The following is a 27,932-nucleotide window of genomic DNA, read 5'->3' on the forward strand; positions in this document are numbered from 1 at the left end:
CATCACAACACCTCCCCCCCCCCCCCCCCCGCCAATGCTTCAATCTCATTCTCTGGCCCTCTTCAGCCATTCTTTGCTGAAAGCATGGAGGCTGCGGACAGCAGCAGCAGGACCATGAACACGGGGTAGAGCCATTTCCTGTGAATTATATAGAGCCCCTTCGTACAAGTAACACATGAAGGCTTGAATTTGTTAATTTATTTATTTACATGTATTTATAGGCTGCCTATAATTGCCGAGGCCATCCTACACATACACGAGAGCTCCGCCATCCCCACTTCACAGAATAAATGTTTCTCACATTAAGATGCATACACAGATGCAGAGAGGCTGGAGGGGTTATTAACTTATGGATTGAACAGTACCCTTTGCTGCTCCTTGCCTTCATTCTGTTACTGCCACATGCACCTCATTGCCTGCTTTCTTTGAGTGATTTAAACCTCTCTCTACATATACACACTTGCACAAGTGATCAAGCAGAGGTAGCTCAGTGATGGACACAAGGGCGAGCCAATCAGCATTATACAGCCTTGCTCAAAGGATGCTGTGTTGGAGTTGGTTCATGACTGACACAAGGGCTGGCCAAACAGCACTTTGCAAAGCTGCCATCTCCTGAAATGGGCAGAGGGCCATTTGTGCTTTCCAGCTGCAATGAGCGCACTCCCACAGCAGGTTCACTGCAGAAATAATGTACATCTCTCTTCATGACCTGAGGACTCCACTGGAGCATCCAATTTACTCCCCCTTTTCTTCCAAACTCCCCTTCAATTTGCTCAGAAAAGCTAGGAAAAACAAGTCACACACCAGCAAGATGCTATACATGATATTTATTTGTTCATTATGGTTCACAGTTCAAACAATATACAGACAAGTTCTTTATTTAAAGTGCACACAGGAAATGGAGAAAGAATTCACATTATAGAGGGAACAGTGTCACCACATAATACAAATCAAGTCTTTCAGTGAAAGGAGGAAATTTTGGGGCATTTCAGGTAGCTGACAGGATTTGCTAGCTAGAGTTGAGTATTATGGCATTTCTCCCTATTGAAGAAACTCCAAAACCAATTTGTGTGTCTTTAGTTAATATCTTTATTTACAAACAAAGGCCAGACCTAAGAGAAGGCAAAGGGGAGATAGGTGCTATAAATATTGATACTATTTACAAAGCAATTTACCCAACAGCTCCCCTCACCTACATATGCACACTCATCAAAGGTTCAGAATGAAAAGAGAAGAGATACAGTGAGGCCCTGCCTTGGGGATTGCTATGAGGATAAAAGCTAATGACAATGACTTTTATACAGGAGAGCATATGAATATACACATTATTAGTTCAGTGGAGCGAGAGGAATGACTTCCTCCTTACCATTCCAATGGCACTAGCCCTGTTCCACAGGAATGAGCTGCAAATTCTTACTATGGCAAGAAATGAAAGTTGAGTCCTCCAATGATCTGAACTGAGAATGTTGCTTCCTAATTTGTTCTGAGATAATCTAGAGTTGGGGCGGGCAGTGAACTGGCTGATGACCTAAAATTAGTCAGGATAGAAAATATATGTAAAAGGGATTGGGATGAATTCTAAAAGGGTTTCTCAAAACTGGGTGAATGAGATATGAAATGGCAAATGAGGGTTAATGTAAGCAAGTATAAACTGGTGAACATTAGGGCAAAAAATCATCTTAATTACACATACAGGTTGATAGGATCTTAGCTGGCAGTGACTGCCCAAGAAATTCATCTTGGGCGTCTGCTGACTGGGTCTATGAAAGCATAAACTGCAAGTGTGTTTGCTGTATAAAAGGCAAATTTGAAAATAAAATTGCCAGTATCATACTGCCTTTATGCTCAAACCTTATCTGGAATACTGTCTTTGTTCTTGCCACTACACCTCAAAAAGGTTGTTATGGAGGTAGCAAAGGAGCAGAAAAGAGTTACCCGAATGATCACGCGCCTGGAACAACACTCGTATGTTGAAAGGTTACAACACTTGGGGTGTGTTGGCCTAGGGGAAAATAAAACTAGCAAGTAAAGGAAAACATGGCAGATGCATACAAAATTATGCATGGTGCAAAGACAGTAGGCAAAGGAAATTTTCTCATCCAGTAAAACTGTAGGAGTCAGGAGAAACAAAAGAAAGAACATCTTCACACAGTTCAGTTGACCTATGGAATTTGCTATCAGAAGCCATAATGATGGCTATCAACACAGATGGTTTTGAAAGAGGAGTAAACCAATTGAAGGAGGATAAGTTTATCAATGGTTTATAGCCAGGATTGCCACACACTGCCTCCTGGATCAGAGGCAGCACAGTTGCTGGGGAGCCAGAGCAGGAGAGGACTGGTGCTCCTTGTAGGTTTCCCAAAGCCATCTGGCTGGCCACTGGAGGATGCTGATCTAGATTAATCTTTGGGCTGTTTCTGTTAGGCTTATGAAAGAGAACCAAAAGCATCTTTTGTCAGAATTAGAGTGTCTGAGTTTTTAAATACACATGCACACATCCCAAGAGTAAGCAAGCAAGCACTAGTCAGGGGATTTAAATACAGGAAACTGTTTGAGGAGTTAATCCCAGTATTATATAACAGCAAAATGAACTGGATATCTGGACTTACTTCCTTTGGTACCTTTGGTCACTGATCTGCTCTTCCATGGTTCACAGTAGTGATGGATTCTGCTAAGAATTATTGTGGTACATTGTCATTTATATATTGCTGACAGATATCAATGACATCAGCATTACAATTTGTCCAAAATGCTGTGCATGTGGAACATCTAATGGCCACCCCATGGCAAGGCAACAAGCAAAAGCGACATCAGAGAGAGCTAGTGGGTTTTCCCAGAGCCTTAACATGAACCTCTTGCGAAAAAGAGGTGATAAACAGGCTATTTCATCAACGGATGGGAGGAAATCCCAGCAAGATGTTTGCTATCTAGAAAAGAGAAATATATATCCAGGCTCAAAGGGCTGCTGAAGAATCCAACCTTAATCAAAATTATGTGCCTTACCAATGGACAGGATACTTACAATGGGGAGCGGCATTCCTGAATATGCTGCTTCTACACTGGTTAAGCATTGTTCCCAAAACACTGTTGGCTTTGTTTCACAAATGATGAATCACTGGGGTATCTGTAATGCAGCTTAGCTCAGAATACAGGACAAGCTACATATTCTCTCATGGAAAAAGTAGCTCTGGGCTGAACTAGATACAGTCCACTAGGTAAAGAAAAGCAACCAAAACCAGTGTTCTTCACTGTAAGGCCCAAAGGCCACTGGCAGGCTCAATCATCTAAAGTGGCCCCATACCCTTCTTTCCCCCTCTCAGCTGCTCTCCCTCAGAAGGGGCTCTCCAATTTGCCTTGCTGTTTGCTCCAGTAATGGGCTAAACAGTGTGCTCTGGGTTACCAGAGGAGTCTTTGCAGGTGGGGAGTCAGGTGACCTTATTATGCATCAGCTCCAAGGTGGAGATGGGGAAAAGGAAGATGAGAAGAGAGGTACAAACCACCAATTAGTTGTGCAGGGTAGGGACAAGAGGCAAAGAGTGGATGATCAGTGGTACTGGAAGAGAAGAGGAAACTGAGTGTGCAGGCAAGAAAGAAAGCATCAAGGGACTGTGCCAGGAAATGTTGCAGCACTGAGAATGGCAGAGCCGTCTCTCAATGAAGAGTAAACAACTGATCCTAAACCAAGGAGAAAGTGAATCAGCTGGAATTTGCCTGCCTGGGAACTGAATGATGAGCTCTTGTATGGAAGAACTGAAAAAGATAGGAGAGAGGGACTGAAAAAGACCTCCAACTGCCCCACCGCTTGAAAAGGGGAGGGGAAACAGAGAGCAATGCTTTCCTCCACAGCCCAGAAAAGGCCCTCAAGAGGTCCAGGTAGCAATGGCTGGTGCTGAAGTGGCTCCTTATTGAAAAAATGGTGAGGATCATTGATCTAAACTCATTCTGGAGTAGAAAAAAGTAAGTAACACAGATCCCTCTGGTATGTATGACATGCTCCCATGGGAAGTAACTGAGCCTCAACAGTAGCCTCTAAAGATCAAAACTGTAACCAGGTATCACCAGGGCAAGTGAGTCAATGCCCTGGTCACAATCCCTTGCCTGCTTCTGCCAGAGGCACAGTTAGATGTCAGTTTTAACATCTTTGCCGTGATGACAAAATTCCCCTTGCAAAGAGATATCCCCCAGTACTGTTGCTTCAAAGATAGAACAATGCAAGGCCATAGAATTTTCAAGCATTCCTTGTTTGCCATAACACAGGGAATATAAATAAAACAGGAAATATACAAAAGCATTATGGTGAATATTTTCTTATTCATTGCTTCAAAACCATGGCAGACCCATGGACAGCTGATGTCAGCATGAAGAAGAGGACAGAGGGTGAATTAATAGCAGATCACAACCTTTTGGTTCAACAGCACTAACACCAGTCTGGATCTGAACAAACATATGCAAACATTCAGCACTGAAGTATAATGCCATTCAACCTTGGTTGAACCCTGGGAGTGCAGAGAAAGAACTCAGTGGGGCACAGCAGACACCCCTAAAACAATGGACACAGCTGAAGGAACCCTAAAGGCAGAGGCTGTGAGCCAAGGGAAAGCACTTCACAGAAAGCAGAGTGTGTGGAAATGCTTATAAGAAACAAATGGGAGCTTCCTCGGAAAGGCTTCATAAATTAAAAATGCAATATATATATACACATCTATATCTATATACACAGAGACATGTACACGTGTATCTCTGCATCAATGTGCATCTTCAATCTACCTGGAAGGAAGTATACAGGTAGAACATAGCAATGAAAGGGCCAAGGAACGTTCCTGCAAGCCAGGATGAGGAAGGGTCACCAGCAGGACAAGTTCTCCAGTTCTCCACAGCTGTACACAGGACAAGTCCCCTATTCATCACTTATTGAATGCATCATGAGGTCTGGCTGGTCAGCTTGGTGTGCCGCTGATATAGAGGCCAACACTTTTGTCTTGTTCCTTGGAAAACCTGAGTTCCATAGCTAGAACTGGGGGTGGGAGGAGAGAGAAAGTAGTGTCAAATACACCAGGACTGGCTGCCAGGCTTTTGAAAGCCCTCAGACAAGGGAGCACAGATTCTCACTTCATGCAAGGGGCATCCCAGCCAGCAGCAATGACATGGTGTAGTAGTTAAGAGCACAAGTCTGGCACTTGGGCAATATGGGCTCTAAGTCCCTGCTTCGCCATGGAGTCAACTGAATGACTTTGGGCCAGTCACAAAATCTCAGCCCAACCTACCTAACAGGGTGTTTGTTGTGGGCATAAGGTTAAGAGCAGGAGAAGGAGAATGGTGTAAGCTACTCTGAGTTCTATAAAAATGAAAAAGGGGTTAAATAAATAAATAAATGTGGGCAGGGCAGGCTTTCAGAAAGCATGTAATGACAACCAGCGGTATGGTGGAACATTCTGAAGTGTAGCTGCTCCTCATGACAGCCCCAGCATGACAGCTCCAAGGAGAGCTCCACAGTTCAGACAACTGTGCCACCCCAATCAAGAAAGGCATTCCATTAGTCTTAGCTCCTCTGGGAGTAGGTCTTTTGTAAGACCAATCAGTCTTAATTGCCCATTCAAGACCAAGTCACCCCAAAATACTCTGCACTCTAACATTGAACAATATAATGTTGCTGAGAAAATTAATTTTCATTCCAGCTATTGTGAGGATCACAGCTATGATCAGACAGAATAGGTGACGGATGACATCAATACTCACAGGAATTAACAAATTCCTGGCATGATGCCCTGGCTCCACTGTTCCACTGGCAATAGCCACGTCACATCCACTAGAGAATTGCAAATGGATGATAAGCCTGGCTGAGGCCTATACCAAACAGAGATATGGCCAGAGTCTCCCTGCACCAGGGATCACACTGGGCCCTTCATGCAAGTCGGGGTCCCAGCAAGTGTCTGAGAATACACACCAATAGTCACATTTGGAACCCAGAATCTATCCAAGTTCACATGAACTAAGGGGAGAGCCACTGAGAGAACTGATCTGGATGTTACTCCCTCTCAAGAAACAATATGATTCCCATGAATGACCCAGGTGATCTCAATAAATATTTAAGGGCTTGATGGCAAAAGGGCAAACTGTATTTTTTGCAAGCTGAGCCAGTGAATTGCACCCCTCTGGAATCTGATCTGCCATTCATGGCTCTCCTGTCATATGACAACAACAGAAAAGGAATTAAGTGCGGGAACAGCTTACTCGAGGCTTTCCCTAAGAAGTCTCTCAAGAGTGCCAGTGAATCACAGTGTAACCAGAGACAAATGAAGACCACCTTCCTGGCCAAGGACAAAGCAAAGGGCCCATCTTTCTATTCTTCCCAATATTTCTGTCACTTCTTTCAATTCTTTTGCTCTGCAATTGGCCAGACCCTCAAATCCAGACATTCTTATTCACTTTCTCTCCAAAGAAGCAGCCTTGTCAATTCTTCTGCCTCTCACATGCACATTTTTCCCTCCAAAGAACACTTCAAATCATCCCACCTTGTGAGCAGAATCGATAAATTTGATCCTGGAAAGAAAGCGCCTCAGTTCTCCATGATTGATTTTGGGATCGGTCTCCTTCAAGGGCACCTCTCGGCTCTGAGTCATCAAGGCCCACCTCAGGCGCAGTTTGCTGACTGAAAGAAACCCGGGCTGATGTTCAGAGGTGGGGCTTGTTGTCATGGTGATATAAAATGCATCTTTTTGAAGATCATTGATGCCAACTAGCAGAACACATAGGAGAAAGAAAATAGCAGTAAATACTAAGTGATTCTCTACATTCTGATCTGACAGTCAAACTAACATCCATTCACTGTTTCTAACTGTGTCGGAGCCTCTAGCTTCTGTTAAAAATCTGGGCATAGCATTCAGCAGCCTGAAACTCAGCAATGAATACAAAAGCTTCTGCAGAGCTGATACAGAAGCTGCAGTCACAACCTGCATTTCTGACTTTGGTGAGTGCAGTTAAAAGCACCCAGAAAATAAAAGCAATACAAAAATGAAGAACATGGGAACCTCAAACATTAGCATTTCTTCACACAATAGTAAGAATTACATGCAAATATTTAATGCACATGCATTTCAAAAAGGGGTAGCCATTTCATTAGAATCAGATAAGGTGCCTCAAAATGCCAAGATTCGCAACTGCCCAACCCTGTGCAGTGGGGCTTTACCAGAAATGCTCAGTCTGTTGTACCACTGCAGCTGGAGCAGCATCCTATGTCTGGCAGGTCAGCCAATTCCAGCTGATTCTTTCCTGTCCGGGTTCACTCACTCTGGCCAGCAACTGCTCCCTAAACCGTCAAAGCTAAGATTATGCCAATGTCTGTACCTCCTATGGTGTCCCAAAAAAGCCTTCCGTGTTAGTTACCACAAAACTTGGCCCAGGCCTGTACAGGAAGCACATTTTTTCAGACTCTGCCACTACAGCTGTTAGCTTGGAAAGGCAGCTGCAGGCAATACAAGCAAAGTACTGTGACGAGATCAGAGATGTGAAGCCTTGGTCGTAGGCTTCTGGAAATCTTCCATTTGCTACTACTAGCTGCGATTTGGCTCCAATGTTTGCTGCGTTCCCTCTGCTTCGGAACACGCTGCTTAAGCTTCCCAAGAGTTTTTCTGCTTTGCGTTGGCAGGCCTGCCTGTGGCCCCGCCCATTTTCAATTTGGCCGCCTCTGTGGCTCAACAGGTAGGAAAATGGCCTTTAGCAGCACTTGGCCAGGGGTACCTGGCACTTAGGTGCCAGCCTGGAAGAATCCTCCATGGTCCTTCTTCGTCATGTCATTAGCCAGCACCAGATTCAGGTTTGGAGGGGGCTCTCCAGCCAGGCAATCTCAGTGCTCCTTTCTCTAGAGGATCCCCCTTCTCTCCCAGGCACCACCTTCCGCCCTCTCGACAGGCTGCTGGCCCAATTATGTTGTAAGCGCCCCGAGGCCTTGGCAAGGGGCAGCATAGAAATGTTTTAATAAATAAATAATAATGTTCAGTGCACTCACATTCCAAAGCTGCTGCATTACAATTGTGTGATGCCATGTCTTCTGGGGATGATGGACACTGCAGTCCCACACATTTAGAGGACATTAGATTGGGCAAGGCTACTCTACTGCTTTAGATGGCAGTTCATAAGAGGAAAGACAAATATTTGACCAAGAGGCTTAAACACTGTAAGCAACACTGGAAAGAAGGAGAATAAAGCTATCACCCCACCTCCCCATCATAAATTGGGAAGGCTTTAAACACCCGTTTGAGTTTCATTTCCCCCCACACCAGCACACACTCACTAGATGAAGCAGTCACTGTGCCTGTGGTATTACTCAGATCCAGAAGGACTGTAGGGAAATTGGGATGAAGGAGATAAAGATGGTGGACTCTTGGGCTGGGCTCCTACAACAACAACAACAACAACAACAACATGAATTATTCATTTCCTCCACAAATTGTGAGGTGTTGCAATGGTTTGAATTCCACCTGTCAGTCACATCTTAGTTCCACTTAACACTAGTCACAACTTGGTCCATAAGAATAGGATTTAAATTAGTATCACTTGGATTCTACCTGCTAGCCACACCTTAGTCTTCACAAATAGAACTTAAGTTAGTCATGCCTACCTTATCCCATTGACAAAAGGGGACAAAAGTGTAACTGACTTGCTCTGTTTCTAGCCCTATGAATCATGAGACTGAGGTTCTCCTAATTGTGAAACTTTCCCCTAAAATCAGACTGTATGCTTGTCCATCTCTACTGCTTACAGAATGTTGCCAACCCACCCTCAGCTTCCAGAAGGGGAGTTATATTAGTTATCCCACCCAGTGTGTTGAAATTAAAAGATGGAAACTAAATGAAACTAGAGCCATGGAAGGTTTTTGCCTTTCAGATTTTCATATATCTCTTCACCTGTATTCTGTCAACAGACACTGCATTTATTAGGTACTTCCACTATGAGATAAAACTCACTCAAGCTTTAAAAAAGAGACTGGCAGACACAAGAAACACAGCCTGTTTGGTAGTGGCCCCATACCTGTGGTATTCCCTCCCTAGGGAGAGCCAAATGGCTTTAATCTACTGGCTTTGAAACAGACTCTGAACTCTTTTTACATTTCAAATGGCTTTTTGATATGTGGTACTCTACACTGTTGTGATGCCTGCCATTTTAATGTTGCATTGTTTCAAATATTTTCAGTAGAAATTTTTGTTCAACTTTGTATTAGTGTTTGGATGGAAGCCACCTTGGAGGAAATTTGCACTAAAAGGCAGCATATATATATATAAATTTATATATAAATACAAATACGAACAAATAAGACTACACAAAGAGGGCTGAATTTACTCAGCTAAAAAAATCTGTTTTCCACACCCTATCGGAGTCCTGGAAATACTTGCATTAAAAAAGAAAAAAAAATGCTTTGAAGCACATGTAGAGTGTGTAGCCACAGCCTGTCCCTTAAAATAGTGCATTTAGGAAGCATGGCTTCCAGTGCAGATGACATGAAGGCAAGCTTGAAACATGACACCTTTGCTTCATCATAAGGGCACACTATCCAACATGTTTTTCTAAAAGGAGTTAGACTCTTACTTACCAAGCTTTTTAGGAAAGACTGTTTTACATTAGCCCAGAAGAGGAAGACAGATTTTTTGTCCAGAGTCATCACTGATCGTGCATCCGATCTTTTCATGTGGCATGGCATTGCATAGCTCCAGATGGGGAGGCCTGTTTTACCATCCACCACCAGCAACTGAAAGCAAAGAACCCCAGAACGTGCACAATGAGGCACACATGGAAAAAGCAACAAAAAGAGAAAGACACAAGCTGGGCTAAACACAGATTCTCCACGTTCAAAGGCAGTGTGCCTTTGATGAATAGGTATGGCAGAGGATAGCTATCTCATGTCCTGTTTATCAGCTCCCCAGTGGCATGTGACAGATATATTCTTTTTCTCACTTTTAATGCCACTATACGCAATACAGAAGGCAAGTTCAACTTTTTGAACCCAAATTTCATCCCAGAAAAGTGCTTGGAAGCCACATTCCAGGAGTGAACAGGGCTAAAGATAGGGATAGCATTCCAAAAGATGCTGCCTTACTGTAGTTTAAGGGTACAAGCCCATGCATCTTTAAATACAATCAACTCCCAGCAACTCCCAACTGTGTTGGTTGGGAAATGCTACAAGTTGTCACCCTCTTTTCTGTTTAAACATACATAAGATTGTACCTTAAAGCTGTTACTACCAGTAACTAATCTTAGGGTAACCATTTCAACCTTGTATGGAAATGGTTGGGGGAGGGAGACTGCACAAAAGCTGGAAAACCACAAAATAATCAGTGGTTAGGGAAAGAAGAATGGCCTTCTGAGGAACATGGAAGCCAGGTTTGGGCTCTGGGAGGGCTGAATTTAATCTCCTCCCCAGACTTGTTCTGTATACCTGCATCACACAGAGTAAGGTGGCTGAATGCTGAAATGCACCACCTCCAGCTACAGTGGGAAGAGGTATCTTTGAATGCTTGTACATATACAAAGCTCCCTGCAGGCCCCAAACTAGCACAGGGAGGGCTATGTGAAACCTCTCTCTTCTGATAGACTTGTTTGCTACATACAGGGTGGTACATTCAAGAGTATGGTGCCCAAACTCCCACAACCCATAGTATGAAGTGACACAATCCAGAATTCTGCCCCATCAGCCAACTGCCAAGGAAAAGATGGTTCTAAAAAAAATTTTTTATGTGAATAGCAACAACAGGGGGAGCTCTGATGATTGTTGGGATCAGACAGAACCCCTGTGGTGGTTCTGAAGAAAATCCCTTCTCTGGAGCCAGTGGAACATTTCCTCCCAATGCATAAAGCAACTCCAAAAGCACATATTTGAATAAGAACACATGAAAGGTAGAAAGGATTAAACTCCCCTTCACCACTGCTGTGTAATCCTGATCATTATCATACACACTCTATGAGTACTATTTGAATTTTTAAAATGTAAGCATTAAGTGCAAAAGTCCATTTAATGTCAATGTCTAAGTTGGCTCAGTCTCCATAATGTGTGGAACACCCCTAGGTCAATGACTTCACTCAGCCATTGCTTGCAAGGAGACTTCAAAGACATGCAGCTGTTACCACTTGAAACAGCAACTGGGGTAAAATGCAACCTGCACCATTATACTGCTATCCAAGACACCATTTCCTTAAAGAAGCCCCACTGAATATAAGTGGGATTATTTCTGAATAAATATAGACAGGGCTGCTCTGCCAGAAAGTGAGTGAATATACCTTTTTTGTGATGTTGTTTCCACTCTGCGCTTGAAGCATAAAGTCCACAGTCTGATCATCACTGAAGTAGCCTGGGGATGGCTGGCTGCAAAATTGAGGAAAACAACCATCAGAACCAAGAAGGAACAAGGAGGGAATCCTAAGTGACCATGTCCACACCCTCTGAGGTCATCTTTCTTTCATATCTGTGGTCCTACAAGCCCAGAGAAGGCCAGAACAGGTCAGTTGCTCATCCATCTACTAAGTCAGCCTGGCATGGGCAAAGACCATTTCTTGATGCAATTCTAGGAAAGTCACTTTCCTGTCCCTGCTAGAAACAATATTCAGCTTCAGCGTACAGCAGCCCAGGGACTGCAGAGGCCAGGAGAAAGATCACTCAGGCCCCATCCATTAGCTAAGCAAACAAGAAAATGGCCTCTAATTTCCATTCCAGTAGATACACTGCTAAAGGAAAATCAGCCTGATTTCAAGTGCATTTCAGTGTCCATTTATAGTTAACCACCTTGTGCTGAAAAACTGATAACTATAACAGAAACATAAAAACAAAGAGAGTCAGAAGGGGCCTTCTGGGCCATCTAGTCTGACCCCCGGCTCCATGTCATAAAACCACGTGAGTAGTGCAGATGCACATTACTGGTCATAAAATACCTTAAATTTTAATTTTGCCTTCCTGCCCCATTTACCCACAAATTACCCATTGAGGTAAATATGATAAACACAAGAGATCAAGAGCCCAAGATCATTCCGTGAACTTCTTGCAGAGTCAGGAGTTGAGCCTAAGTCTGCCCAGTCCAAATCCAGCACTCTTAATCAGCACAGCTCCAGCTGTGACACACTGTCCATTATGCGCTACAGGGTCTATTGGCACATGCATATTTACTGGCTGAACTGCCTCTACTGAGAATTTTGGTGTAGGTGAATACTCTTTCTTGGGTACTTTGTCTGTGCTTTCACTTTCATATATGTGGATCATCAATGAATGAACATTTGCACACTCACTCCTAAATTGGCCACTAAGAATAGAAGGCATCAGACAAAAAAAAGGTGGAGATGGGAAGAAGGTGATATATGCACCCTGCCACAGATGCATATATCAACCATCTGTCCTCAACCATCCACATATTCAGCCAGTACATGAAGGGGCTTCAGACACAAACTAATGTATGCTATGCATATGGAGCTTCTCCACACATCAGGGACCAAGACTGGGCAGGATGCTTCCTCATATGAAGGGCTATATGTACATATATCAGCATACACATATGCATCCCCATCAGCTAGGATTTGCTTTATTTAAAACTTATGCCCTGACATTCTACAGCAAGACATCCAAAGGGACTCTCTCCTTCTCGCTTGCTTGCTTGCTTGCTTGCTTGCTTGCTTGCCTCCCTCCCTCCCTCCCTCCCTCCCTCTGTGTGTGTGGGGGGGCAGTACATAATAAAATGAAAGTCATAAAACACACTGGCTGTCCATGATTTTTACTGTAAGCCACCTAGAGAGCCTTTGGGTAATAGGGTGGCATATAAATATAATAAATAAATCAAAAAGCTTTAAAAAGGCAGGAGCAACAACAAAACCAACTCTAACAGCTGTAGAATAAATAAAACAAGCCAGATATTTGGCTAGTCTTTCCTGCCCACTTGAAGGTCAAGAAAGAAGAGGCTAAGTGGGCTTCCCAAAGAAGCACGTGCATAACCTTGGCACCTGGGAATGAGCAACGTGGGTAGAAAGGGAAGTATAGGTAGGTGATGGACCTGTGTGGGCTGAAGATGCAGCATGTGTTCTCCACTGCCAAATTGTTCATATGTTTATATATTTCTGACATTTTCTTATTTACTTTTTCTTATTTTGCCTTTTACTTTCTTGGATCTCAGAAAGACAGTTTAAGGTCAAATGTAAATACAAATACACATGTTAAACATTGCAATCTTAAAAATAAACCCATCCATCAAATACTGTGCTGTCAGCTTTGGCAAATGCTTAGGAGAAGGATGTTCTACAGCTGTGGGGCTACGATCTTGACAGAGCATGCAAAAACAGCAGTGACAGCGTAAACAAAACCCAGCAACCTGTCAATGTCCTCTTGTGGTAGATTCCAGCGTGGTTCTAAGTCCTGTCCTCTCAGCAACGTCAGACCATGCTTAGTAGTAACAAGAAGGTCACTGCAGTTGCCATCTGGAGATTTGACTGCCTGCAGGAACTCAACACCACCACTGTGGGAGGCAGAGAGCAAATGTCAGGTGATGGGACATGCACCAGTTACTTCTGCTTAGGACACACAGGGTGCAGTCTTATGTACTTAAAGAGGGGGGAAAGGCCTACAACTCCCAGCATGCCCTTTTTGTTGGCCTTTTTTCCTGCACCTTTACTAACCCAGACAGATCAAGCATCAAACAACTGTTTCTAACGAGTTTCCCCCAGACCACTTGTACATTACACTTTTTGACCTGGGTCTCAGGAACCATGCAGACTCAGCCAGAGGCTACAAAGCTAAGGTTCAGGAGGTCAACATACTTCAACAACAAAACGGGAACAGCATCCCACCTGTAAATATCAATAAGTTCAGACAAATTGACTGAACGGCGCTTCTCCCACTCTGGCTCTTCTCGCTGCAGCACTGCTGGGAAGCTGTCGCGGTTTCTAGCCTGAGCAAATATATCTCTCAGAGCGACGGCTTGGACATTGCCTAGGCGACAAAGAGAAGCAAAGACTGAAATTCTGGTGCATCTGGAGAAAGCAGATGTGTACCAGGATCAGGGAAGGAGTGGAAAAGAAGCACTTGCCAGCTGCTCCACTTCCATGAGGGCCTTTCCACATCTTTAGTCAAAACATTTTCCCACTATATTCTAGCCCTTGCACTGCAATCCTGCAAGCCTCTCTTTGGTGGATTCTGCTGCCTCCCTGACCCCTCACAAGGGAATGGCAAAACCTGAATATGTACTCAGCAGAACACATACAACAGTCAAAGCATGATTCAACCATGTTCTCAGACAGCCCGGCTGCCTCAGCAACCCTTCAGGGCTGCAGTTGTAGTCCAACCCAGGATACCAGGATGGGGAAAGGTTCTTCTAGCATTTGCAAAATACTTCTCCAAAGTCTCTGTCAATAATAGCCTTGTTCAGGTGTGAAGCCATAAAAGGGTATTTAAAGGCATGCAAGGGACAGATTTTTGCCTGTGCCATCCCATCAGTCCCCAACCTCCCTGTGCAGATTAGCAAAGGCAGTCCAGGAAAACCCAAGCTAAACTAAAACATCAAATACTATGGAAATGAAAGCTGGTATATGCATTGGAAGAATGAAACTTCAAAGTGTATCCATATCCTACACATAATAAAAACAGATGGCAAATGGAAAAAAAATGCCATTTTCCCTGGCACAAAAAGATGCCTGCTCAGGTTGCAGAAAAAGTGTGTGCATCACACACATGAAAAACAGATTGTTCAGAAAGTGTCTGAGACAGACCTCATGTGGCAAATTCTGCTGGGCAGCTTTTCATGTGCTAGATTCCTTCCAGGTGAGTTTGTCATGTGCTAGTTGCAATTCCAGGTGATTTTTTATAACTGACTTCCTGGCTGTTTGGATTCCAGTGCCTAGAATCCAAAAAGCATATCAGCCTGCCCAAGATAGTATGCAGCAGATTTGTTGGATTTCAGCTCCCATCATTAGCTGATATACTACGAATAAAACATGTTTCACCATTTTTATGAGATTCTTGGAAAGGGAACAAGAAGATTAAAAGAAAAATGCACTATCTGCACCCCAAATCTGGGAGTGATGGGAATTACAGTCCAGCACAAATGGAGGATACCAGGTTAGGAATGGCTGAGGAAAGTGGTAGGTCATCCATAACTGCTCACGCCCTCTGTTCTGAACATGCAAACCTCATTCCATTTTCTGCCACGCTCTTTTCCATCTCTTCTCACACTACTTACTCCCACATATCTGCCTGTTTCCTTCTTGGACCACCTTCACCCTGTCTCTTCCTCCTTTTCCAGATCAATTACCTCATTAGTAATTCAATTTCACTTTCTCACTGCACCCAAATTAGACACCCTGGAACTGGAGAGGTGGGGAGCCTAAAACCCTTGCCACAGATATCTGTCTAACCCTACCAGGAAACATGAGATAAACTTGCTCTAGGTCCAACGCAGCTATAGAATGAGATCCAGGAGAAATGGCAGGGCACCTTACCAAAACCAAATAGGATGTAGATTGCTCCGTGGCTGGTGATGTGGGCCTGAGGGCCAATCAGCTTTCCATTTCCATTGGTGCTGTACTTTACAGGCCCTCCCACAGGGCTACCAGTTTTGCCTGACACCAGGATGAAGCACAAGTCTGGCTACAGAGAAGAGAGAAAGTAGGTGGGATTGTGGAAACAGATTTGCAAGTATAAAGAGCTTCTTTGCCCCACAGTGCACCATCCTCTTTGTACAAGGCCCTTGATACAGCATTTGACAGCTGGTAGCCTTCAACCTGCCAAACTGAGGTTTTAAAACTCTTTAATTAAAAGTTCTGCAAGTGGCCCAGGGTGGCAGAGAGGATAGAGGGGTTAAAGATGAAAAAGAATGATCACATCCAAAGGAACGGATGAATTGGAAGAATGACCAGACAATTTCAATGGTTTCTTACTTTTCAACAATTATTTTATTCCACTCTGCTTTTCTGGACCGTGGAACAAAGCAGGGAAAGGAAAAAGTATGGAAGACTATCATCTATCCACACACAATACTCTGTCCCAGCCTTTTTCAGCCTAGCTTCAGGCAGGGGATGATGGGAAATTGCAATCCAACACATCTAGAAGGCATCAACTTGAAGAAAACTGTTCTAGGGGGATCATATCCCTCTCCTTACTGTCACATATATCAGATCATGTATCATATACCTGGGTTTCTCCAATGGCAAGAACCACCAAATCACCAACCCTATCTCCATCCACATCTGGTACAGGAACAGCTGGAGCAGCCAAGGTTCCACTAGGTAGGTGGGACGAGTCAAGTGTCCAAATGGATTTCCCTACAGGATGACAGAGAATGATATCAATCCCAGCAAGAGACAGAATGAATGGGAGTCCACAAGAGACTCAAGGAAATCCTCATGTAGTGAGGGAGAGGATGAGACAAGAAGGTTACTGCATATCACAAACTTTAACTAAGAGAAGGTCAGGCTCACCAGGTTGGTGAGGCACAGTATAAAAAAGAAGCACATGACATCGATAATGGCTTGGTCTTTACATTAATACGCATCTCCAGTATTCCAGTAATACTTTAATTATTGTTATTTTAATTGTGTTTAAAGTGATTTGTTATATGTTATGCTACTTAAGCATTTGTTTTTAAATGTATATTTTATTAACCAAATTGAGTATCATTTTGGGTAGAAAGATGGAATATAATAAACAATATTATAAACAAAATTTATACAGACAAAACTGCTATAATCAACTAAGGCCCTTTGCTAGCTATGTGGGACAACTTATTTGTCTGCTGATATCTATCCACATTTCTTGAGATTCACCTGAGGAAGCACTCAGAAGACTGAGGAATTTCGAAGTCCCTGTAATGAGGCAGACTGGCTCCACCGAGGACACAAGATCCAAACCTTTACACTGCACACTCCGAATCTCCTCTTTTACATGACTGGACCACAGGGTGCTGCCATTCATCCCCGAAAGGGCCATTACCGTGACCCATGGCTTGGAGACACCTGAGGACACATAAGTGCAAAAAGGCAGTCAGCTCTTTTTGTAGCATGAAAGACGTCTGCAGCTGAGCTTAGTTGCCATCTTTGATCATCTCAAAAGCACCCGTCCCCAGTGCTGATTACTTCAGCTGGGAGTCCCCACTTACATCCCAGAAGAGCATGTCCCACTGAGATCAGTAGGACTCAAATGCCCAAGTTGGTGAACACAGAATTACAGCCATAGGCTGTAAAAGCATTTGCTACCCCACCCTGGAGATGTGTTGCAGTATGATGCTCATCATCACAGCCAGCACAGCCCTTTAATGGGGATGATGGGACTTGTACTCCAGCACATATGGAAGGCACCGGGTCAGGGAAGTCTGTATTAGTTTGTTTACTCTTTTTCTGTACCACCCAAAACCTGAAGCTCTCTGAGTGGTTCACAAGAATTAAAATCATAAATCGCAACATAATATAAGTGTTTAAACCTACAGTATAGAATAAATAATGTCCAAATAAAACCCAGTAGTAGTGCAAAAATTCAACATTCAGTAACAGATCTAAAACAACAAAAGTAAAAGACTGAAATACCCGGGGAATAAGGAGGTCTTCACCCGGCACCGCAAAGAGTACACTGCAGGTGCCATGGAGCCTCCCTGGAGCTCATTCTGCCAGGCCAGGCACCCCATCAAGCTCAGTGGGCTTCTTTCTCAGAGCCACCAGGGGATCCTGCTGCACGGGGATGAAGGGCAGCGACTGCAGGAAGGCTCCTATTTGATGCACACTGACAGTACTGGGCGCTTCTAGGAATTTCTAGTGCTAAACTACTCACGGTCCTAAGTTGTCTCCACTCCTGCTAAGTACCTTGTTAATTATTTGATAATTGAGGAAACAAGCAAATTCTTCCCTGAGCTGCCTGCTGAAGCACTCTGGAAAAGTATCTTTCAGATTTCTGTTATAGTGCTTTCCCCTCCACTGTTTGACTAAGCTTGCCTTTCTATAAATACCATCTTTTATTAACATTTAAATATTTATTCTAGTGAATAATCTCATAAACAAAATTGAGCACAGAAGTAATGTCCAGGCTTCTGTCTTGTTTATCCAGTGAAGGGCCTTGTTTCCAAAAAGCTCATGTCTATAGCAGGCTTCCCTAATCAGGTTCTCTCCAGATGTTCTGGACTATAATTTCCATTACCCTGACTACTGACCACTGGGACCACTACTTCAGAAACACACAGATTACAATTCCTTCTTTTTAGATGGGGTGTTATTTTACAGTTACTTCCACTGTTTGTTCCATGTGTTCAAAATAATGCATGGACAGGCTGGAACTGAAAGTGCTGCTTACACCCCTAGTGTTACCACCCTGCAATCCCCTGCCAGCTCCTCTGATCGTGTGTGTTTCCATCACACACTGGGGGTAAGGTGTGGAGAATGACCCTAGCACTCTACATTCACTGGCTCCTTCCTCAGACCTTAAGTTCAGCATGCAGAAATCTGTGGGGTGAAGCCAGAGGAAATGACAGTTCTAGATGAAGCCTGCGTACACAGTCCTGCCCTTCCACGTGTGAAACAAACACATGCTGAATTGGGTTTCTATGACCCACCAAAACATTCACTTCCACATTCTATCCATTCTGCAATTCTCACATGACCATGTTCCACAGTCCACACAAAAATGATCTTTGCAACACAATACAGAGTAACTATGTCCAAATGACTGTCAGGCAAGCACAACGGGAGGCTGTTCCATTAAGCAGGATGGCCATATTAATTACCATCCCAAATACACACACACACTTCTAAAACCCTGAGGTTGATAAGAGGAAGTATGAAAATGCAGTTTGATCCTCTAAATGATGAAGCAACACAAACACAACCCAGCAAAGCCTGGAAGGTGGGTATTTGGGTGCTTAAGTGACACATGAAGGGGTACTCCTGTGCTCGGGCACAGACCTTGCAAACATTGTTGAGATCAATCATACTAGGAAGCTTGAACAGGAAAAGTCAGAAGTACAGCCTCAAATAACTTTAATTTCACATGCGATATAGGGAAGTCACTGAGCAGTAATGGAATTTGGCAGATCAGAGAGTATATCTCTCACCATCACAAACAGTATCTTAAACTTCCCCAAAAGCACCAGTTACACAAATCACTATGTAATTATATGGGCTATAGAGTCATCATCTGATACATGCATAGATATGTATGTGTTTGTTTCTTGTTTCTTGGGTACAAACAGAACATTTGGACTAACTGGAAAATACTATATACCTGAAGCAAAACCTCTGCCAGGGTTATGCCCATTTGGGTGGTATTCCATAAATGAGAGACAAATGTGTATTGATTTATTTTCCCTTAACATAGCTGATTATGTGGAAAGACGTAAAACAAAAGAAGTTATCATGGAGACATGGAGCAACATGCAGGCAGGCAAATATCTCATGTTCTTGCTGACCAATATAAGCCAATAGAAGGTATGAAGAGCATGCTATAACATAATATAACATGGTTGTACACAGAGAAACCTCACACTGTTTTGGGATTAATGGCAAGGATCTGCATGCTTACCTAACACACTAGCATTTTTCAGAGCTGTGAAGGAAAGCAGGATGTCAGGAAGACCATCACCATTTACATCAAAAAGTTCTGGCGGAAACAGCACTCCCCCTGCAGAATACGGAGAAAGAAGGTTTCTTTTATAACTTTCCTATTATCCTGAGTAGATTCTGGATGACCTAGACATGGTTCTCATTAACACCTTATGCTAGCTGTGATGTCACTACTTTCTACGGCTATGCCCAGATAGACATATTTCTTTAGCACTCCTGATCAAATGGCTTGTGCTTTCCCAGTGCTATATTAGTTTTCTTCACTACCCCATAATACACAAATACAAGGAATGGTTTAGACAAGAAAATGCTCTTGGTAATGGCTGAATGGACAACATACATCCACTAAAAATTTAGCAAGGATTTTTGAAGTGTAGTGTTCAAGATATGTGTTCCACCATATATATTTGTACATGAAGGGAAAGGGGAGGAACCAGTGAGAGATACTATGTTTGAAGTGGCCTAAATTATCTTAAATAAGGACTGTAAAGAATGGCAGTCAGAGGTTAGCCACTGAAGCAAAACTGCTGCAAAGACTGTTTCCTTCTGTGATAAAACTCCAAAATATCCTTTATTTCATTCTTTCTTTCAAGAACGTCACGGATCTATATAAACATCATTGAATATTTCTCAGAACATGAAGAAAGAAAACAAAAGGGAATTATGGGAGTTATAGTCAAACACATCTGGAAGGCACCAGGTTGGGGAAGGCTGATGCAATAAGATCACAACTGAACTTTTGTCATTCTGATGATGTTCTAAGGGGAAATGAGAGGATCAAAAGAGAAACATGTTATTTGCATTCTAAACAACAACTTTGCAAAATGACATCGCTAGCTACACAGATAGGTAGTGGAGCAAGTAAGAAATAAAGCTGGATAATTGTTTAATCTCCTAGTAGGATGGATTGATTTAATGGAAGCTAAACCATCAATTTAACTCATCAGCCTGAGCACTTCTATTCAGATCATCAAATTTAATCAACCTTTCCACATGTAGGCCAATCACTTTGAAAAGATAAGGACATTCTTATTAGTTACCTAACCATTAAAACTCATTGACTTCCATCTGCCTTTACCCCTCAATCTACTTTGTGTTTTTTGCTGTCTAGAAGGGTATAACCTACTGTACTCCAAATCTTGCCAAAAGGGTATAACTTTGTATACTGTGATTGGTATACAAGTTAAATAAGTTTATGTACAATATTTATTTCAGTTTAAGATTTGAAATGTGGTGCTTGCAGAATTCGGGACTGCAGCACAAAGAACTATACATTTGGAATTAATTAGATTTGATTTCAGTTTGCTTTTATTAAACTGAAATATCACTGTTAAATAAGTATACTTGATGCTGTGCAAAGTGGCTTAGCGTATGGGAGCTAGAAAGGAGCTAAAAAATGGGAAAATCATTGCTTAGAGTCTGGGGCAGTCATTTATTATTTATTTAACCAGATCTGGAGTTCCTATAGCAGCACTCATGGATGCTCCAGCATTGTCAAATACCTCCTCTGGGATTCACCAAGAGCCTATGCCCCTCCAGAATATTGTGTCTGCATGAGTTGCCTCTTTGGCAATTCACTTGTGTTTTGGTGGGTGAGTAGTGTTGCCTGATTATTTGCTGTGTATCTGTTCCCTTTTGTGTCTATGGGACTTGGACGGAGGCTGCCTGGGGCTTTGGGGGAGGGAAGATTGGGGTAGATGCTGCCTGGCTGGGGGTGGGGTCTGATTTGGGGAAAGAATATGAACTACATTGTGGGAGGATATTCCTGGGGTTTTTGTGTGTTTTCAGGGTAGTGTTGCCTTGGTTTACGTTTTTAGGGTGGATGGCTTGGTTGGGGGCTGTTCCTCTGAATATCACTAGTTCTGGAACACTGGTATTTTGTATAATGAAATATCAGCTTTGGCATTTGAGGCCCAATCTCAGTCTCAACTTTGTATTCTGTTTCTTGGGCAAGTTTCTTGTCTTTTGTAACTATTACACTATTTTTATAATGAGCCAGCAGCTATTTTGCGATGGTGCCCTCAGCTGTTTCTCAGATTTTGAAATGGGTTCAAGGGCCGAAAACATTTGGAGAGTCCTGAATTACATTTATGTCCCATCCTTTATCCAAGAAACTCAAGGTAAAGTACCTAGTTTCCCCATCTCTTTTTATCCTTGCAACAACCCACTGAAGTAGGCTAGAATGAGTGGTAGTCACTTGCCCATCCTCAGTCAGGGATGGACAGGGATTTTTACAGGATCTTCATAGTCCAACTACTGTACTACTTTAATTAATGTGCTGAATTGGTATTGGGAAATGTGAAAGGATCAATTTCCATTATCAATTCAAAACACCAAGTCTTTAGTTATAGGTCTGTAGGTGATCTTTTGCTTATCTACCTTTTACTGTCTTTCAATGGTATTTCCATGAAGAAACATTATCCTCCAACATGTTTTTGGTGAGCAACAATGAGCATACAATGATCTTTTTTTCTCCACTAAACCCTTCACACACTATCTCATTTGGATGCCCATTCCACAAGGCAGGGCAGATGTGGCCCTTCCAGATTCTTACCTGCTTCCTGACCCAAGTTGCGAATCCAAGTATTATGCAAGTCCCTTGGAGGACAAGGAATGAGGAAAGCACACACTAGCACAAGGATCATGGAGATAACCACGGTGAGCAAAAATATTGCTGTGCGCAAGTAAGGCATCAAGGAATTGGCTGTCTTCTGTTGCAAATTCCTGGTGGTCTCGCTAGGATAGTCCTCTGACATACCCTCAGGGAGATGCTGCTTCGTCATCCCAACCTCCACATCTGAGTCCACATCCTGTACCTCCCCCAATGAACTCTTTCCATTTTTGACTCCACCGTTCTTCTGCAAGTTGAGCACAAGGTCATCTTCACTTTCATCACTGTCAGCTTGGGTGAGGGGATCATATTCTCCAAGATCTGGGCTTTTTTTGCCTGCAGAATGAGATCAGGAAAGATAACCAATCATGGCTGAAAGGGAACAGGGGGATTTTAAAAACTTTAGCATGCTCAGTTCCCCTAAAAATGGTCTGCATGAAAGGGAAGTCAATTTTCAGTTCAGGGTCAAATATGCTGGATGAAACTGATGATGTAAGACAGAAGGAAAGGCTGCTCTGTGTTTTCTGAGATTCAGTGTGGCAAAAGACAGGGTTCAATAGCTTATTATTCCTCAAGGAAGAAGGAGTGACATAATTTACCAATTCCTTCTAATGGCTTCAAGCTCTGTAATGAGAAATGAGTCTTGCTAAAACCTATACATACCAGCATTCTGCCCTTTACCCATCTTTCTGCTGAAAAGTAAACAAGCCCTTACTTGTTTGCAAAGTGCAATCAGTACACAATTTCTCCACCTTAAAATGTATTATCTCCACCATATCCCACCTTTCATCAAAACTGGCATTAGGACAGCTTCCTCAACCTGGCACATTCCAGATGTGCTGAACTGCACTTCCCACAATTCCCAGGATATGTTTACTCAATGAAAGGCACCAGATTTTTGTTTTTTCTTTTTCCAGATAATGGTGATTTCATGTTCTTGCAAAGCAGTACCTTAGTTCCATATTGAGGAATCTCCAGATATTTTATCTGCATGGAATGTGAGCTGAACATTGGGTGACTTGGAAAACATTGTGTCAATGTAAATTTCATCTGCCTGTTATTTTAACATGATTAATTTTCCTAATCACATAAAGATATTAAATTAGATGCCAGGTGCACTTTATTTCATTGCTCAAAGCTCTGCAATGGCATGAGACAAGTCCCTGGAAAGAATTCAAGAAGCTCCTTTCTAGGCATATAGTGAGAAAATGCAACAATATATGCAAAGAACAGTGTTGTGCTGCATCACCAGCATGCTCCCCCTGCTATATACGAATACAGCCCATTTCCTTCATGTTTAAGCAATTTCCTGTGGATCAGCAGAGCAGCAGATAGTGGGGATTGGGAGAGAGAGGCTGAAACCTCCCTTCCATGCAATCTCCCCACCCCACTCCACATTGTTCAGCTGATCCATAGGAAACAGCAAAGATACAGAGTAAACAGGGCAGTGGAAGCAAAGCCAAGAGACATGACTGGCCAGATGGAAGGCCTAACATGGTCCATGGGCCATTAGTTCCCCACTGCTTTTTACCGATTCACAGTTGCTGTCCTAACTGCATTTAGTTAAAGTCTCCAGCAGCTCCTGAGCAGCAAACCTATACATTTTATCCTAGATCTATGGGCTCAATAGATCATGTAATTCAAAATATTTATATGCCATCTTTCATTTTTCAAGTGCAACCCAAATGTTCAGTATCTGCTTCAGATCAACAGCTAATGCTTCATCTACCACCAAAGGATACTTCACATTATTTAACAGGATAATAAATAAGAATATTAAACACCTTATTGAAGATGCAGAGATGGTGGTGGATGAGAAAGATTCCAGTCCATACCAATCACACTCCCTTCAGAAACATAAGCTTAGAAAGGGATGGATGAGTGGTGAGTGAGCAGGGGAATTTGAGAGAATGTGATGAAAAGGGAGGTTTGAATCAGCAGAGTGCTCCGCTTAGCGGTCTGCCTTTGGCTTGGTCCTACACATGAAGCAGCAGACCTCTGAAGTGCCAGAACATGTGCACTGTAGATTGAGGACAGCCTTTTTCAATGTCCCATTTAAAAATCTACTTAGAAGTAAATAACAGCAAATTATTTCCCTCAGCAAATCATGAGGGAAGTTCCAATCCAGCCCTCTCCTTATTATGCTAGTTTTTTTCTCATAGGAATTTTTCAAATAGCAAGCATTTAAAAAATGATTACCTACCTACACTTTGAAGTACTACAGACCATTCTGTCACCACAAAATTCTTTCACCTTATTTTGTTGTAACTAACTTTGTAACCTGTTTTAGCTACATTACCTTGATAAGCTGGAAAATTTATTTACAAGAAAGAAGTTTATACTTCATCAAATCGTGAATGAATAGATCCAACACTCTTGCTTATTCACAAAGCCATTTTTCCCTTGAAAAGCACCAGTAGTCACATCACAATGGGATTATTTATTTTCAATTTAAACAACTGAATTAAACAAATAAAGGAACAAATTTGTTTGGGTTGCATATATTTGGTATGGAGACAATTTGTACAAATGAACTGGAGGAAAACTAATTGGTTTGGATTTTGGTGTCATTTAAAATGGAAGTGGCTAATGTAGGGAGAATGAGTAGGGGGAGCTGAATTAAAGAGAGTGTTAAACTACTACACATACCCTGGGCCTACAGGATAGAACATTTTCCAGAAAAACAGACACATTAGTCTTTTGCAACCAAAACTACAGTGTCTTGTGGCACCTTAAATACTAATACAGTATGGTCCACCTTATCAGATTCATGAAGACTGTACAGTCAGCCTATCAAGTGAAGAATGAACTAGTGGCTATGTTATTCAGGCTCTATCTGCTGACTTGTAACCACAACCACAAGTGCAAGAAAAATCAACACAAGTAGATAACTTATAACCCCATATATGTTTTCACCCACAACACTTAGCTGGGACTCATGGGAACTGTAGACTGAAACATCTAAAGGGCCATCTGGAAAGGTGTACAGAGAAGCAATGTTCTCTTTTTCTAGTGGAAGGTGCCTTCCTCCAGCGTAAGGAAGCCATTTGCTTGATCCAAGGGAAGTGTTTTCTTGTTAATTGCTTGAAAGCTGTGAAGTCTCCTACTCCAGCACTGAAGACCATATGGCCCCTCAATGCAATAATAAATTATTATGATTATCAGCAGCAGCAATAGCTACAACAGCATTTTTACTCTTGAAATGAAAAAAGATTCCCACTGCTATTTACAAAAGTAAATAATAGGGCAGGGAGTATCTAAAAAGCACACAAGAAAAGGGAGATTGGAAAAGGGGGGGGAGCAAATACAACCCCCCCCCCCAAAAAGCTATCTGTTAATGTGCCTCCTTGAAAGCCAATGCAAAGCTGACAAGCCCTCATAGCAAGCCATTCTCTTTCCAATCTATACAGTCTCTTCTGGAACTTTGCAGGATTTCAAACGAGATTGGATAAAGTGGGGAAAATGCAAGTTAGGCACATATTGCAAGTACTGTGTAAATAAGTCAGAGTAAGAAGAAAACTAACAATCAGGAAACGATTATATTGTTGGATACAAAGCAGAACACATTGCTCTTTAAATCAAATTTAAAGGAGGACATGACTGCTTTACTGATTAACAACGTTTCATAGTGGATAGCTAAGCAGCTGTGATGGGGCCATATGAGTGATGCTGTGGCTTCTTCAAGCCAATGGAAAAGTGCCACATCTCCTTTCTTCTGGGTTCTATTTTGCCAGGAACTCGAAGAACTATGCCAAGCCAAGCATGAAAGAGGAGTGCAGCACTTGGAGCCAGCAGAGTTATTAGTCCAATTCCTGCATAAGAGATGACAGGGCTCTCTTCTACTAGCTTAGTTTCGTCATACGTACTGTCTTCACTTCTAACTCAATTTCCCACCTTGTCTTCTAAGTGACAAATCCCAGAGCTGGAAATATATTGTTCATATCTAAATAGCATCCAGTTTATGATGTCACAGATCAGAACAGAATGCTGAATTCTAAGGTGCAGCTTCAAATTCTCAAGTTTGATTGCTTTGAATCCAACAGGCACTCCAAATCAAGTTATACCCCAAATTCAAATATTTCATCTGCTACATCTGCAATGTTCCCTACCAGACCTGTAAATGGAGATATGGAAGAGATGTTCTCTTATTTTTTAACACAGCAACATTTATCTTGCACTAAACAGCAGGAGTTCCTTACATGTCTGCATAAAAGTATACATATGAACTTAAGGCATATGCAAACTGTCTGTGGAAACCAGTATTTATTTAATTAATAAATAGGTCTAATTATTTAGAGTCAGTATATTATTTGTTTATTTCTGTATTGTCCAATAGACAACACTGCTTGGGCTGTTCACAAAACCAGCAGGTGCTTCAATATGCTGACTTGGTGGGAGGATGCAGTGCTCTTGGAATGCCATGAACATCTCTTACTTCTGGTTTGGTTGGCCAGAGGTGCTGGGGAGCACAAACTGTACATCTGCATGCAGGATTGCAGTCTTACCACCAATTAAAATGCAAAAGAAGACAAACAGGTTAAGAGGTTGAGTGGCACTCTACCAAATACTGGGCAGCATATGCCAAGGTGTAAAGAGGAATGTATTATTCATTAACCTTTGTACAGCAGCATGATCAGATGTCCTGACTACAGGACAGAAGGCTTCAAAGGACAGTAGCTTAATTACAGGGAAGGCTCCTGAAGTTTAAGAGATGGATGAGAAAACCTCATCGTTAGGCCAGCTTCAACATATCCAACAGCTGTCACCGCGACTTGGATTGAGGTCTGTTCATTTGTGGCTTCCAGGACTTAACAGTTCCTCAGGTAATGTCTCATCTCCCAAAATAGCTAGCTCATGAGCAACTGTCAAAGTTTGCAAAAATGCTGGATGAAAATATTGTGATCTGAAGTGAAGGTTTACCTCAAGTGCTCTCTCACACCCATAAGCACCCTGCCTCTTTTCCAGTCCTTCTCCCATTTCCCTCTTTGCAGCAAAACAGCATCTATTTACCTTCCACTCCTACAGCTTTCGCCCATCATTTTCCCGAAGACCAGTAATGCCCTTCTCCCTCCCTCCAGGGTAGCCCCCTTCTCCCTCCCAACAAGGGCTGTATCAAGCCTTGCCTGCCATAACAAGCGCTCGCTCCCTCCCATCGTCAGCATCCATGTGTAAAACATCCTCCCCCACCCCACAACACCGGCAGGTGGAAAGATCCTGTCTTTCTGACCAGAGATGGGGGGCACCTTCTGGGACCCGGATGCGGCGGGCGGGCGAGACGAGGCGGGGGGGGCGAGGTCGGCTAGACTCTGCCCGGGCGGGGCCCGGATGCTCTCCCCCTCAAGGAGCCCAGGGCTGCAGCGCCCCTGCGGCCTCTGCCCCCGCTCCTTCCCCGCGCTTCACACGGCGCCCGACGCGCCGCGAGGCAAGACCCTTACCTGGCAGCTTCAGCGCCCGCGACAGCACAGTAGCCATGCTGGAGCTGAGAAGCGCGCATGCACGCGGCTCTTTTGCCTCCTGGGAAGTGTAGTTCTGCACCAAGGCTGACTACAGGTGTGGATCACTAGCGCGCCTGGCGCAGCAGTGGGAAAAGAATAAATGCTACGCGGCTGGGGCGCAGAGCCGACTTTCTCCCTTTGTCATAGCCTCGCCGCTGGGTGCCAGTGACCACTGGAAGGAAATGAGGGCTGCTAGCCGGAAGTGTACAGAAATAAACAGCTGAGAAGACTTACTGATTTAATAGGTTCAACTGAAGTCGATGCAA

At 43.0% G+C, this 27,932-nt stretch overlaps 1 protein-coding gene across 4 annotated transcripts; it reads right to left on the reverse strand.

The window, feature by feature from the left end:
* Nucleotides 1–812: 812 nt before the first annotated feature.
* On the reverse strand, nucleotides 813–27,805 carry FAM234B (family with sequence similarity 234 member B). 4 transcript variants are annotated; one of them, XM_044455399.1, is made up of 14 exons: nucleotides 27,607–27,805; nucleotides 22,115–22,507; nucleotides 19,520–19,618; nucleotides 16,783–16,971; nucleotides 16,151–16,281; nucleotides 15,460–15,607; nucleotides 13,813–13,954; nucleotides 13,338–13,481; nucleotides 11,269–11,353; nucleotides 9,587–9,742; nucleotides 8,291–8,393; nucleotides 6,513–6,736; nucleotides 2,610–2,668; nucleotides 2,310–2,425 (listed from the first exon to the last, which is right to left on the reverse strand). In XM_044455399.1, the coding sequence occupies exons 1-13, from the start codon at nucleotides 27,641–27,643 to the stop codon at nucleotides 2,651–2,653; spliced, it is 1,869 nt and encodes a 622-aa protein (XP_044311334.1). In that variant the 5' UTR covers nucleotides 27,644–27,805; the 3' UTR covers nucleotides 2,310–2,425; nucleotides 2,610–2,650. The 4 variants fall into 4 exon arrangements, with proteins under 4 accessions (XP_044311332.1, XP_044311333.1, XP_044311334.1 ...); XM_044455397.1 differs by lacking the exon at nucleotides 2,610–2,668 and having other exon boundaries at nucleotides 813–2,425; XM_044455398.1 differs by having other exon boundaries at nucleotides 2,282–2,668.
* Between the last annotated feature and the right edge of the window lie 127 nt (nucleotides 27,806–27,932).

The sequence above is a fragment of the Varanus komodoensis genome, unplaced genomic scaffold, assembly GCF_004798865.1.
Source record: "Varanus komodoensis strain SLA01 unplaced genomic scaffold, ASM479886v1 scaffold8, whole genome shotgun sequence".
Classification (NCBI taxonomy): domain Eukaryota; kingdom Metazoa; phylum Chordata; class Lepidosauria; order Squamata; family Varanidae; genus Varanus; species Varanus komodoensis.

Excerpts from the sequence above, each read along its gene's own strand:
- FAM234B (XM_044455397.1), bottom strand. The coding sequence starts at position 27,643 with ATGGCTACTGTGCTGTCGCGGGCGCTGAAGCTGCCAG. Across the intron at positions 6,737-8,290 it reads CACAGTGACTGCTTCATCTA|TTGGCATCAATGATCTTCAA; the intron begins GTGAGTGTGTGC and ends GTGTTCTGCTAG. Across the intron at positions 2,426-6,512 it reads TTATCGATTCTGCTCACAAG|CCTAACAGAAACAGCCCAAA; the intron begins GTGGGATGATTT and ends CTCTTTCATAAG.